Source organism: Augochlora pura, chromosome 3 (genome assembly GCF_028453695.1).
Source record: "Augochlora pura isolate Apur16 chromosome 3, APUR_v2.2.1, whole genome shotgun sequence".
Taxonomy (NCBI): Eukaryota; Metazoa; Arthropoda; class Insecta; order Hymenoptera; family Halictidae; genus Augochlora; species Augochlora pura.
This window is the reverse complement of record NC_135774.1, coordinates 26,546,314-26,561,021: the sequence shown is the minus strand read 5'-3', so window position 1 is coordinate 26,561,021 and position 14,708 is coordinate 26,546,314. Positions and strand designations below refer to the sequence as shown.

At 43.0% G+C, this 14,708-nt stretch overlaps 1 protein-coding gene across 1 annotated transcript in view; it reads left to right on the top strand.

Moving 5' to 3' along the window:
* Positions 1-13,821, top strand: part of Dip-b (Dipeptidase B) — a 30,345-nt gene extending 16,524 nt beyond the window's left edge. Inside the window, exons 4-8 of the mRNA XM_078176646.1 lie at positions 4,951-5,098; positions 9,086-9,438; positions 11,614-11,892; positions 12,535-12,774; positions 13,375-13,821. Coding sequence (XP_078032772.1) covers positions 4,951-5,098; positions 9,086-9,438; positions 11,614-11,892; positions 12,535-12,774; positions 13,375-13,821 — 1,467 coding nt within the window. The remainder of the gene's footprint in view (positions 1-4,950; positions 5,099-9,085; positions 9,439-11,613; positions 11,893-12,534; positions 12,775-13,374) is intronic.
* The last annotated feature ends 887 nt before the right edge of the window (positions 13,822-14,708 follow it).

Below are 14,708 nucleotides of genomic sequence, written 5' to 3'. Positions count from 1 at the left end.
TGTTTTAGTAAATGTTTAATTGCTACATTCTTCTGCGAACGCTAGTTAAAACTAAAGGGTACATTTTTAAAGTAACATATTTAGTTATTTCATTATTTCTAAATTTAGTTAGTTATAATAATTATTTTTAAATTTATTTCCTTGGATATCTTTTGTTACCATTTAATTCGTATTCATCGTCACTACCATTTTATTATTTTTACTTTTCCATAACTTTTGCACCATTTTTCTTCTCTTATCCTCTCTTCTTAATACTCGTTACTCTTCTCTAACTTTTATAACAAAACGATCGTTTCCGTTTATATATCTATATACCAATCTCAATAAATAATATAAGATAAACAGAAGCAAGTAACGTTGCCATTTAACTCATTTCCTAACCTAAACAGATTTAAGTTGCTCCTACACGCAGTGCTTCAAATAATATCCCGTCTTCTGAATTCTTCCTACGTCGCACACCGTATTGTTTCAATAACTCGGCGCGGCACGAAAACAGTTCGCGCGAGCATCGTATTTTAATTGAAAGTGTTTCGCAGCTGTAGGACAAGTTTCAAGAATCCCGTGGAAATTTCGGAAAACGTCGAACACGAACGGCGAAGTTGGGAATCGACCGCGCTCTCGCCCGCTGACAATACCGGGGAGAAGAGTTCTTCGCGAGTGATTCTTGCGGAGATTACCGCTGCGACGCTTTTCTCCCCGTTTCATCCCGGCAATTTCTCCTCTCTTCTGTTCTGGCTCGGTTTTCAGCTCGCTGGACGAGTCTCTCTCTCCCCTCCCTACCCCCTTGAATAAGCTCTTCGGGAACCTGGTTGCGTTATTACCGAACAAGACGCGCCATTCAACGGCGCGGCGGCCGTTTCGTTAAATGCTCGCCTGGATGTCTGAGCGCCGGCTTTCTCGGTTACGTCGGCAATAATCGGCGAAGATATTGGTTTCCCATGAGCGTCGGCCCCCTGTACCTGTTTCCGGCTGGCTGTCTCGTTCAGCGGCCTCCGATCGTTCCGGACCGTTGCCGACCGCTGAAATTGAACCGATGATGTTTATGTAAATTTCGCGGCGCGGCGGTCATTTCGACGTTTAAAGGAATTAAGGAGTCGAATTTTTGTGGATCGTGGTATTTACGGTTTTGTTTCATATATCAAATTTGCAAATTTTATTGGAAATACTTGGAATCCTTCAGCAATTTTCCTGGAAATTTCTCAGCAAAATCATATTATTAATTCAAATATAATAAGACAAAATAAGACATATAGAAAGAAGACTAAAATTCTTGTCAAATTTTTGAATTATTTAATTTATTTTTTCTAGACACATTGAAATAAACCAAAGCCATTTATACTATATGTTCTTCAAGCATCATGTATTAGTAAAAAAATTTCACTCAATTAATTAATATACACATAATAGTTAAAAACAAATATGAAGTACCCTTAGCTATTTAAAACCTATTATCGCGACGAATAATTCGTAAAATGAACTTCTTCGTAGCAATGGCAAATGTGTAAATTCAAATTAATCGCTGAAGCCATAAATATAAACGTAGCGCGAGGTATAATTTGTAAATATGAATACAAACCACGAGTATAAATTGTTAGAATGAAAGTCAAATGTAACATATACCCGCGAAACGGCAACGGGTAGTTTTGCATAGCGTTCGTGAAGAATGCGAATACAATGTAAAATGGTAAAAACGTGAATATGCACGAGAAGGACTTTTCGAGGATCGGATGCAGACGGTTCGGCGATCGATGCTCGAAAAGCACTCGAGATTCTTATTAGCGTCGGGCGCATTACCGCGGGGCGCTAAACTGCTACAAAACGTTTCCCGCGATTTTCAGGCTTTCATGCGCGATACGGTGTCCCGGCCTGTATACGGCCCCCGCGGACTGTTCACCTACTTCGAAATAATAGCTATCGAGGCGGCGCGGTATCTATACCAGCGGCCACGATACGAGCAGTGAATACATTAACACTCCGGCAACTCGGCTCCGTTCGGATAACGAAGATGCTTTAAAATCTAAAAGCCGATCCTCTTCTCTACGTTCCCGCAGAAACAAAAAGACCGCATCCCGACGGATCCAAAAAAAAAGAGAAGAAGAAGAGGAAGGAAAAAGAGAAGAAAAGAGAACGAGGAAAATGAATTTCGGTGGAAAATGAAGCGCTCGACTAGCTGTTTTACTTTCTGCTTTGAGAGTATCCTGCTACCTACGGCGAAACTGTATAAAGTTTGCGCTATGGTATCACCTACATTTAGATAACGTAATAGCTTCTACGGAATTGATACGCCGTAGAAGCTTATGCTATTGTTCGGTCGAATTTCATCGTCGAATTAAAAATAATAAATCTCTCCTAAATCTTTAATTCCAATAACTGGACCGCTTATGCATTCGCAGTAAAAGCGGTGATAAATAAAACAGAGACATGATTAATTGAAATTAAGTACGTTGATTAATTTCAACTTATTAGAATTAATAAGCAAGATGGATATCATGGCTCATTTACCCTGCAATCGAAACAGACAATTTTTATTTCGCGTGAATAATATATGTGAATTGTGCGGTGAAAATTTCGTTTGGAATTATTCGAGGGTGATAATTAGTCTGTTGCCTGATCGATGAAATATTTCAATGATTAATTGAGTTAGGTTGTCTGCAATCTGCAAAGTGCAAGAGGATGATAAAAGTGAAGGGCCGTGACAAATCTGTGCCGTTACTTTGATAAATAAACAACGCGGAGCTTTTCTGAATTTTCTAGTCCCCCGGTCGAATGTGAAAGTCTGCTCGCCGGAATAATTTACGCAGAGGCGATTACACGGAATTATCGACTGAATCGTCGCCGGGCGAAAGAGCGAAGACGAAGGACCAGAAGGGCGCGTCGCTGAGAACCGAAGGACAGGATAAAATATTAAGGGAATTAATACGGGGCGCCGGATTTCCAATGAAACATACATCATCCGCGGAAGTCCGCGCGGTCTCTTATGAGCCGGTGATCCAATAAGAGGATTATCCGCTTTAATATTTTCTGTACGGCGGAACAAAGCCGCTAAGAAGCCGCGCCGGATACTCGGCCAGGCCGAGAGACGGTCCGCGCGATACGAAAACCGGAAGAGACTCGGTCTCCCAGGCTACTGAAATATTCCTGCGGAACCTCTGGTTGTCTTCCGCGAGGACCTCCGAGGGATCTCTATCTGTCCCCCGAGGACCAGCGTCGCGACGCCTGTTCGCCTTTAACCTGTCGCTGCTTTCGCTGAATCGATTTTTCTATTCCAGCTCGCAGTTGTACGAGCCACTTTCCAATGAATTCTTAAATGGCCCTCTATTGGGTACCATTCCATCCTTGTCCGCCGGTAAATTCGTCCCCCGCGGCGGTCGAGAGGAAGGTAAACCTTGATAATGATGACGATTTCGTGTGTTGTGTGTACAGGGCACTCTTGACAAAGGAAAATCGCTTTCATGGAAACGACGGAGATCGCGTTCGTTCGAAGATTGTTAGGTAGCGGTGGGGTAGACATTACTGTAATCAATTTTTGAGATTAGCAACAGAGATTTTGGAATTTTCTGTAGGTAGTAGTTGTTGTTGTTGATGTTAATTAATAATTTTTTGTACCTTATTATGCTAGCGATATTAGAAGCTTGACGTAACTTTACAGCGCTAGCGATATTAAGATATTGACATAACTTTAATATGCTAGCGATAATAGAATCGTGACATAACTTTATTCTGCTAGTGATATTAAAATATTGGCATAACTTTATTATGCCAGCGATATTAGAATCTTGACGTAACTTTATTATGCTAGCAATATTAAAACCTTCACGTAACTTTATTATGCTAGCAATATTAAAACCTTGACGTAACTTTATTATGCTAGCGATTTTAGCATCTTGACGTAACTTTATTATGCTAGCATTATTAAAACCTTGACGTAACATTATGATGCTAGCGGTTTTAGAATCTTGACATAACCTTATTATGCTAGCGATTTCAGTATCTTGACATAACTTTATTATGCTAGCAATATTAAAATCTTGACGTAACTTTATTATGTTAGCGGTTTTAGAATCTTGACATAACCTTATTATGCTAGCAATATTAAAATCTTGATATAACTCTATTATGCTAGCGATACTAGAATCTTGACATAACCTAATTATGCTAAATAATCTCGCATTTACAGCGAAAAAAATACGCACCGATGGGTGCCCTAAATATTGAATAGCGCGTACAGGTTGGTAAAAATGAATAGATGAAATTGGAAACACTGAAAACATTTTAACAATTTAGAGATACTATTATATTACGTTGAACTCGTTATGGTTATTTAAAATACGAAATATAAATGTGTCCAGCTCCTGTACGTTGTAGAAAATTTTTATGTAAAATGAAAACTGTCTGTAACAATTCTTTTCACAATTACTTCAATGATTTGCGAATAATAAAATAATATTTCTAAATTCTGTAAATGTTTCTCCCATTTTGAGAACGACCTAGTAATTCTTGCCATAAACGCATAAAATGTCGTGACAATAAAAATCGTCCAACATTTATTTACACAAAATATTTCACGACATATTTAAAAATTGTATAAAACAGATATTTCCAACGTACATGACACATAACCATAACATAATATCGATAAACTTCGTCATATTAAATTAAGTAGAATATACGATCCATTGATCAGACACCCCATCGTCTCCATCGAACCACACAAACCCCCAATCTAATATCAAAATCGTACCGAAAGACGTCCAAAAAGCCCCTAAAAAATACATTCGCGCGGATCGGTAATACCCGAGCGGTGAATCCTAAGCGAATGATCGCGTTCCCGTCGCCGGCGACCCTCTACCGCTCCGCGATGCGGGCACGTTAGATCCTAGAATTTCCGAGTACCCTTAAGTGTCGTTCAGTGTTTCCGCGGGCTTCAATCTGTCTGTACCGTGTGTCCAGCCCCTGGAGGTGCGAGAGATATGCCCGGACCGGTGCTACAAGGCGTGCCAGTTGGCCGTCTGGAGTCCGATTTGCAGTAAGAAGCTTCAGGGTGTCGTGAAGCTGGCCTCGGCGCTCGAGAGCGGAAGATACGTCGCGAGGGACATCGGTAAGTCCTCCTCCGGCCCCCGAGATTCCTGTTGCTTTATCGAGCGGACTCGCCGAAGAATAGCCGGCCCCTCCTCCCCCGTCCGTCCGTCCGTCTGTCCCACCGCCACCCACCCCCCGCGCAGACTTCCGTACCCGTGGAAATGGAACGGCGGAAAAATAGCCAGCGGCGACCCGCCGCGGAGTCGCGCAGCTGGTCTCGGGAACGGTCGTCCCCTCGTAGGAGCAGCTTCGAAATTTTCGGCTGCGGGCGCGCTGTGCTTGGCACAACCCTAAGTGCAAGTTCCGTCCCGCTTGTTTCCCGAAACTCTGCGATTGCCTGCCGGTGGTTGTTGACTCTGCTATAGACGCTTTGTTGACAGCGTTTGAATCGTATTTCCTCCGCTCGCTTCCCGGCGGCTCATAATTGAGAACGACGCCGGAAAGTGATTATTTCGCTGCGACGTGTCGTTTGTTCTTTGACGATGGACGGGTTTATGGTCGGGCCGCGATTAACTCTTTGAGGCACGGGATTTCAGATAAAAAATAGACCCATGTTGCACAGGAATTTTTATCGGATTTTATGTGAAACAAAATTGGTATATTTTAATTAATAAAGGTGCAACATCATGCAAAAACATAACAAAGTAGTAATAGTTAATTTAATTTGTTGTTATTGGGTGCAGCTCGAATAGTCAATAAACAATAAAGAAAAATACATGAAAAATGTGGGACACTTTTAATCCCACCGTGCCCCAAAGAGTTAAATGACCGCGCGCGCGCGTGCTAGCGACCAGAGGAGTCGCGTAGAAGATAGTTTAATTGCGATAGTCGAACCCGGGGGCCAACGAGCATGGTGGCCGAGTAAATATTGGTTATAAATCTCTGTCACGGAATTGCTGTCCCGCGGCCGGGGCCGATGCTATCGAAATTAGTCGTAATTAGTCCACAGATGTTTATGCAGTTATTGCACATGTACCGCATGAGTTGGTCGGTACCTAGCCGCGTAACCAATCTAAATAGAGAGTAGTATTTTATGCCTCGCGGAATCTGTCCGATTCGCTGTTTCTATCGAATTCTGTTAACGTCCTATCAACTTTCCGTAGCGGAGTTGGACGAAAATTAATCTTAACTCCTTGCGGTATAATAACGAGTGAGCAGTTTTATATATTTACCATACGAAACCTAATAAATATGAATATTATTAATTTCTTCTACATCGAAATAAAACTAAATTCTTCTGTTATCAAAGTATGGAAACAAAGGTAAATGAAGACAATACAGGAAACAAAAATTGTCTGGTACTATTTGGAAAATTATTAAGTAGGAATAAGTGCTAATCGTCAGAGCACGAAAGGAGCAATAGTGCAAGGGGTTAAACGCGAAGCCGGCGTCCTGCTAATATATACATTATTTAATAAAAGTTAATGGAGGATTTGATATTCATGAAAAAAGAATTTAAAATTCAGAGTTAATTTTCGTCTGCAAATATGTGGGAAAGAAGTAGCACAATAGTTATAAAAATCAAATAAAAAAGCATAGCATTAAATTTATGGCAAGATTGTAAGTTAAATTTTTCAAATACGACAAATGAGAAATTTTATAATTTCGCTTAAATATTTTGTCCAGATGTTACAAAAGCGTTCGTTTCATTTATTACAAATAACTGGAATCAGGAATAATTTACGTAAAATTAAAGTCCAGCCCGGTGCATCGTTTTTCCTCCCGGCAAAACGAAAACCTGGTTTCATCATTGTCGATTGCCCAGATTAACCACGAAATAATAATTGTCCACCGCAGCTTCGCAGCGACGCGAGTTGCGTATCCCGGAACAGCTGCCAGTTATTTTTGCCTGTTTTCCGCTAAGGACAACGTAATTTGTCCGCGGTATTATCGCACGGGGTAATTCGAATCTTGAATAATGAACAAAGAGAGAGAGAGAGAGAGAGAGGCCGGCCCTCATTAGGAATTCACGGAACTCGTCGCGAGCGGAGACGGCCAATCGGGGGGAGAGAGAGAGAGAGCCACGTCGACCGTTCCACTTTCGAAACGAACGTTTAAACAGATTGTCCGCATAGCTCTCGCTCGGACGCGGTCACCGCGGAATTCCGTGTTTCGCATAATTCCAGAACGGGCGATCTTCAGCGGCGGCGGCGACGGCGACGTCGGCCGAATCCGTCGGCTTTTTCTAGGGCGACGTTTCTTGGCGGCGGCCGGCGCGCGGGAATGTAAATTTTCAGACCGACCCGGTTCTACAATTTTCTCAAGAATCTCGGGCGTTTAATTAAGCCGGGGAGGAGAAAAACTTGTGTACCAGGCGTTTCGGCGCGACACCGCGCCGCGCGGCGTCGATCCACTTTCTTATTTGCGGAACACAGTACCGGGTGTTGCGATACCGTCGCGGAAACCGCCGGTCGGTACAGGGATGCTTGCCGTCTGGTTGCCGGATAAGCTCGAACGTTTTGTGAATCGTAGATTTCATCGGAACTCGCGGAAAGTTGGCCGGTTTCGAGTAGAATGGACCGGTCCGTGGCCGGACGCCGCTTACGGTAGAAACTGCGGGCAACAATTCGAGATCTTCGTTACGGAGTTCACAAACTCCGGCCGTCTTTCATGCGAACAATTATTTTATCTTCGCGGACGTCGTCGTTTAAGTAGATTATTTCAATTCGAGATCGGACATCCATTTTTATTCGTTGTACACATTGATCTCACTCGCAGAGAATTATTTAACCCCTTGCACTATGATCTCTTTTAGAACTGCATCGATTAGTATCTTTTTGTCCTTAATAATATCCTTGATGGAACAAGAAAATCTTTGTATCCTGATTATCTACATTCATTTCCATAATTAAATATTCGTTCCATCACGAATCTGACTCGTTATTATAGGGCAGGGGGTTAATTATTAACTATTCTTTACTATAATTCATTAAACCAATCGATTCGCGATGCTTTTATTTACGTAGAATCGATCATTGAATTCGCTTCGTTGCAGACAATGGACTCTCTTCTTATATACCTTCGAAGTACAGCTGCTTACCGTGTGCTTCATTTAATCCTTGCAAAATACTCTTATGCAGAGCATATCTATAGCTAGGCATCTTCTTGCATTAAGACCGTCTAATGATCTCACTGAAGATCTTCAAACGGCAGATAGTTCCCTCGTTGTTAATAATGTAGCTTAGAAGTGCAGTCTTGAGTAGATCGTAACAGCACACGGACAGGGAATGCTTTATTCTTGGGAAGCAAAGATTTCAAATTCCGTGTTAATTGTCCGCTTAATTCATTGGCGCACGGTGGAATTAAAAATGTCCCATCTTTCTGATGCACGGTTATGCATTGTGGGACATTTTTCTACCCACCTCGTAGCATTGCAATAGCTAGCTACATATTTACGTTGCTCATTCATAAACCCACGTGACTTGTCTGTGAGGATAGTTACATGGTAAATTATTTCGCGGTATTCCGGCATTTTTCCCCCTTTAGCGGCTTTTTAAAATTTTGAAAAAAAATGTGGCTAATTTTGGACATCAAGTCGCATGTTATAGAATATTTTCAGACTTTTCAGTTGCACGCTGTGATTATCAAAAATGAAAAACCAAAAAATGATCGGAAAATTGAAGATTACTAGAAAACTAAAATATTAGCTATTTTTATATTAATTCCCTGATAAGGTAATATCACGGTTCGTGTACTCAATTTTTCTTAGATTTTTCGCTCGTTTGTTACATTGTCAAAAATAATGGAAACTGAATGCGTCGATAATGGTCACAAGGCATAGGAGATAATAGTGTTACGTCAGTGTTGCGATTTTTGAAGGTTTCCGCTGCAGGGACGTAGATTTTTCTGACGATTTCAAAATGTCCCCGCTGCGGGGGCGTCGACTTTTACGGCGATTTATGAATGTCCCTGCTACGGGGACATCGACCGCAAAGGTTCAAGTCATTAATAATTAGTTCGGAAATTTGCTGATCGATTCGACTAGTAATTAGCGCGATTCTTGCAGGCGGAGCGGATCCAGAGAGGATGGCACCCCCTAGGGTGGAGGAGTATCTCGCCGAGCTGTTCTGCGGCTCGAACGTGACGATGCAGGTGGTGTCCGATCAGGACACGTTGCTCCAGGAGTATCCGTTGTTCGCGTGCGTGAATCGAGCAGCGTCAATGATCCCCCGGCACGCGGGCAGGATTATCTTCCTAACCTACGAGCCCCCTAATCCGGCCTGCGTCCTGGAAACGGTCATGCTCGTGGGAAAGGGTGTCACTTACGACACCGGCGGCGTCGACCTCAAGATCCAGGGCACAATGTTCGGCATGTCGAGGGACAAATGTGGGGCGGCCGCCTGCGCCGGATTCATGCAGGTGCTTTCATATCACGCCTCTCGTAAATCATCGTTAAGTAATATTCGAAACGCCCACTCGCGTCGCTGTAAAAAAAGAAAAACAAGAAAATAGAGAGCCCCATCGCCGTTAATACCTATCCATTCGTTTTTCACTTCTGTCGCTCGTATTTTCCAATTAAACAACCGTGCACGCCCGTAGAACTTTCATGACAGTGTTCTAGATTCTGCGCGCGGACGGTTGCTGTAGACAACATCTATTAAAAATTTAGGTCCCCGTAGTTTCAACAAAACGCGATTCCTGACTAGATTGAATAATATTCGTTGCGGTGTTTTGATGTAGAGGCACGCGGTGCGTGAAGTACATTTTGTTTCATTCGGGACTCCGTTGTCGAGAAATATTAGGAAAGTAATGGTATCGAGTAGGAAACACAAGTGTTGCTATGATAGGAAATTGCTATTCTTTTATTTTGTTTTGCTACACCTTGTATATATTTTCGAATTTCAAAATATTTTAATATATCATTCTGAATTTCAAAATATTTTTATACGTCACTCTGAATTTTAAAATATTTTGATGTATCATTCTCAATTTCAAAATATTTTTACTCTTCATTTTAAATTTCAAAATATCTTGACACATCACTCTAAATTTCAAAATATATTCGCACCTCATTCTGAATTTTAAATCATTTTAACATTTCATTTTGAATTCCAAAATATCTTGACGCATCACTCTAAATATCAAAATGTATTCACACCTAATTCTAAATATCAAAATATTTTAACACGTCGAATTCCAAAATATTTCTCTGTATTCACCAAGATTTCAAACATTCCAAATGCTTTTCAATTCGATAAAAAGGAACAATGGGAAAACGTACACGCAATCAAATAAATTGTTAAACACGCGTTTCCTTGCACGAGAGATATTGGTATTGCGAGCAAGGTCGCGCGCGCGAGCGACACACAATCCGATAGTCTCTCCGGTGAATAGTTCCAGCTTTGTTACCCGTAGACAATGCACCGAAATTTGCTCGTGCATTACATGTAACAGATTAAATGGAGATTGTACATTTCATTTCACGACAATTAAGTCGGCAATTTAATCGACGCGATTACATACGCGCGGCTCCTATGACCGTGGATCCCGCAACACGCGTTTCCACGCTTCCAATACAGCGTCCGCGTGCAACTGCGGAGTAGTTTAGCCGATGCACACAATACAAAATCAGCGGCGGAGTAACTTAATCCAAATTTATATACTGCGCTCCCCGCTACGTACTCAGTTTGGCCTGTTTTTGAACGTGCTTGAATTTATTGCCCCGTATATCCGACTATTTAACGCGTCGCCTATCTGACTCTGGCAAATAGTCGGTCCTCGGTAATCGACAAACAGAAATCCATTAGCGAACTTTGCGGTGCTGGATTATTACGATTCTATGCTCTCTTCTGCTCTATGCGTACTTAACATTGTCTGCGAGGTACTATAATTGGTACAAAAGATAGGAATTTCAAGGTACGAGAACAGCTGTTGTTTTAACCCCTTGCACTCGAGTGGCGACACTAAAATTTCTACAGCACGTTCCAAAATAATTTTTATATCATGACAAACTAGATTTTAAAAATTATTAAAAGCATAGCTGTTGTTGCACGAGTTACAAGATTCAATTTCATATGCATAAAATACATTTTGTCATATAAGATGGAAAGAGAAAAGTTATTTTAGAATTACAGTTAAAATGGCTTCGAGTGCAAAGGGTTATGCTTTAAAGTTCAATGCTTCCTTCCTGAATTTTTATTGAAAAATAAATTCGTTTTCTCTACATAAAAAAATGATTATAAAATGATAAATAAAATAGCTCGGACTTGAAATATTTCTGGTTCGCCGAGATGTTAAAATTCCATCCGCGTATCATTTTCATTCGTCTCTAAATTCGCTCGTTGAAACACATTCATTTGTCGCATAGCAAGCTATTAACTTTACTGATTCGGGGTTTTCCGCGTTTCGCGTTAAAAGACAGCGTGTTCTCTTTCCTCGTAAAAAAATCATTGTGTTTGGTCCGCGAGCCACCAGGATTACAGAGAGCAGAACGGAGTAAAAGATACGAGTTTAAGAGCGTACAGCCGTAAGCGCAACAATGACTCGCTACCCCTGGGTGACTCCAAGATATATATATGTGTCACGTGTTCGCAGGTGGTGAATTTACTGCAGCCGCCGACGGTTAAAGCTGTGGCGGCTTTGTGCGTCGTGAGGAACAGCATCGGCGAGAATTCTTACGTTTCCGACGAGGTGATCACAGCGAAATCCGGGGTTAGGGTACGTGTCGCGAATACGGACTCCGAGGGTCGCATGGCGATGGCCGATGCCCTCTGCCACATCAAAGAAATGGCCCTGTGCTCGGTTAATCCTCACATCTTCACCGTCGCGACGCTCACCGACCACGCGGTGCTCACCGTTGGCAGAGGATACTCTGTGAGTGCTGAAAACTACCCTTAAATTATTTTATAATTTTATTATCTTTCTTTAAATTATTCTACGATTTTATTACCTGTCCTCAAATTATCTAAATCGCTTTTTTAATTAATAAATCTACTCAACCATTCTGAATAATCGTCTTCACATTTAGTACTATAAAATTGGTTAAATTATATATTACAGTGAATAAATTAAATTACATGTAATAATGAATTATACATTAAATTCTATGGGATAATGGATTCTAAATTACATTATATGTGATAATGAATTATAAATTAAATTATATATTATAATAAATTCTAAATTAAATTATCCATTAGACTGTATATATATTACATTCTCTATTTTATATATATATAAAAGCATTTTATTTCATTAAAATGTGAAGAAAATCAAACACATTACGATAAAAATTATAGATCGCATAAATAAATTTATTATTGTCATCCTTACAAAGCAATAGAAATTATTCACTCTCATTGATCGATAGATTCAGCGTTAAAATAATTGTATTATAGCGTTGAAGTAAAGGACGAAACAGTTTTTGCGAGGAATTTATTGCGAGACGATATCAGAATTGATTTAAAAAAAGGGGTGACCGTCTGGGCGAAAAAGTAAAGATCATTTTCTCCCTAGATTGCTATGGATAATGCCGTGGCGCGTTTGGTCAGCAACGCTGAGAAGCTCCAAGCGTCCGGCGAGACGATGGGCGACCCTTTCGAGATATCGAGGATACGCAGGGAGGACTTCAATTTCCACGAGGGTCTAACAGAGGGTGACGACGTTCTCCAATCGGACAACAAACACAGCTTGAAGACGGAGAGGGGACACCAGGGGCCGTCGGCTTTTCTCATCATGGCCTCTGGCCTCGACAACGTAAGAATTAATTCTACCAAAATTCATTCACTATTCTCTGCATGATTATTTCAGTATGGTAGAAGACTCTTAAGAAAGATCCATTGAAATACCTTGATTTAGACGTGACAGTCAATCTTGGCATTACGCGAACTATTTCTGGACAGAGACACATTGTTTCTGATTTTAAAAATTACCGGTGCAGGCTTGAATTTTATTAATCGAATTTTTTCTAATCCATCGGTCAGATAAAGGTTCATCGCTGTATCGCAGCGAACGAGACGTTGCAGCGAGACAGATAAACACCAAGATCGTCACCGCGACTCTGCCATCGTTTTACGCAGGGCATTTTCTTCGTCGCGAAATGTCGATGAATTTTTTATGGGCGATGAGCTTAGCACAAGTACCACGCGGAGGCGTTAATGGCGGATTAAAAAGCTTTTCCATTACAATGACGTTTAAAGCATCGTTTATCCGGCCTCCCGAGCGCTTTCTCTCTCCCTCTCTTTGCCTCTCTCTCGTCCCCGATCTCTGTCTATCTCATTCTCGCTCTCTCTATCTATCTATCTCGCTCTCGCTCGCACGCTCATCCTCTCTCCCTCTCTCGCGTATCGATTGCAGCACGGCGCCTGCAGCTGTTCGCCCCTGAAGTACACGCACATCGACCTTTTCGGTCATCTGCCGAAGCCGCATCACCTGCCCTACAGCGGCAACCCGGTCCTGGCTCTGTCCTACTGCTACCTGATCCAGGGCAAGTGTCTCACGGTGAGGAACGACCTGCCGTACGAGATGCAGTACGTCTGCGAGAACGAGTGCACCCCGATTTGCCTGCAACCCTGCCCGCCCTGTCCGCCCTGTCCGGTCCCGTGCGAGGTCAAGGTCCCCTGCTCGCCTGGAACTTGCTGCTGCAACCCGCCCTGCGACCCGTGTTGCCTGCCGAACTGTTATCAGCAGCCGCCCTGCCCGCCCTGTTACATGCCAGCCAACTGTCCGCCCTGCGGGGGCGAGCCGGTGACCGTCGTCGGACCCATCTGCAAGCCCAATGTACAGAAGAACATCTGCGGCTGACGATTCGACAATAAAGTTGTGGGAAAACGGGGACACGGTTGTTATTGTTTTAAATTCGAGAACCATTCCGCCGGAGGAAATTTTGGAACGGGGAGAAGTTCTAGGCATGGAGCCAAAGTCTAGTGAAGGGTGTCGGAGATTGGCGGAGGGTGGTGTAGAGTGTAGAGAAGGGTGGGGAAGGAACATCGACAACGTCGATACTTCAGGCAGCTGGAACGGCACCTTCTGCCTACCTGCGAATTTTGAGCGGTAATAGCCACGTTACCTACGCTCGCTCTGCTGTTACCATCGGATCGTAACAGCACCTCTACTGCCAGCAAAACCAGTTCCTCTTTGTACAATAGCTGGTACATCAGTTTCCGCAGTTACCGACGCGATTCGAAAATCGACTCGAGCGACGCCTTGTCTCCGCATCACTTTCTGCAGGAAGTTAATCAACGGATTCATTAAAGCCGGAAGCGTTCGGCCCGACCCCGCGACCTTTTCCCCTCCACTTCCGACGCGGGGCACGGTTCGGAGTCACATCGGTTTTCTCACAACAACGTGCCGCGATTCTCACGGGCCCTATCCACCGCGCGACGCGCTCTGGAAAAAACGGGTTGCTGCGGCGGCGCGGGCGGACAGATCCAGCGCGACGCGCCGATACACGAATTCCGCGGGAAGCGGGCCGACCATGTCCGTGGAACGCGATCCACGCGGCCCGACAGAGGGAATCAACGAACTTTTCCGTGCTGTCGATCACCCGCGTGTCAGAGCCGCACGCGAGCACGTACACGACGAGCGGGACGATAAACGGGCCGGCATTGTTGCGGAGGTGCGCCTCCGCTATCGGCGAGCCGATCGGCCGGTCCTGATAAGGCGGACAAGCCGTACAAGCCTCGCCGCGA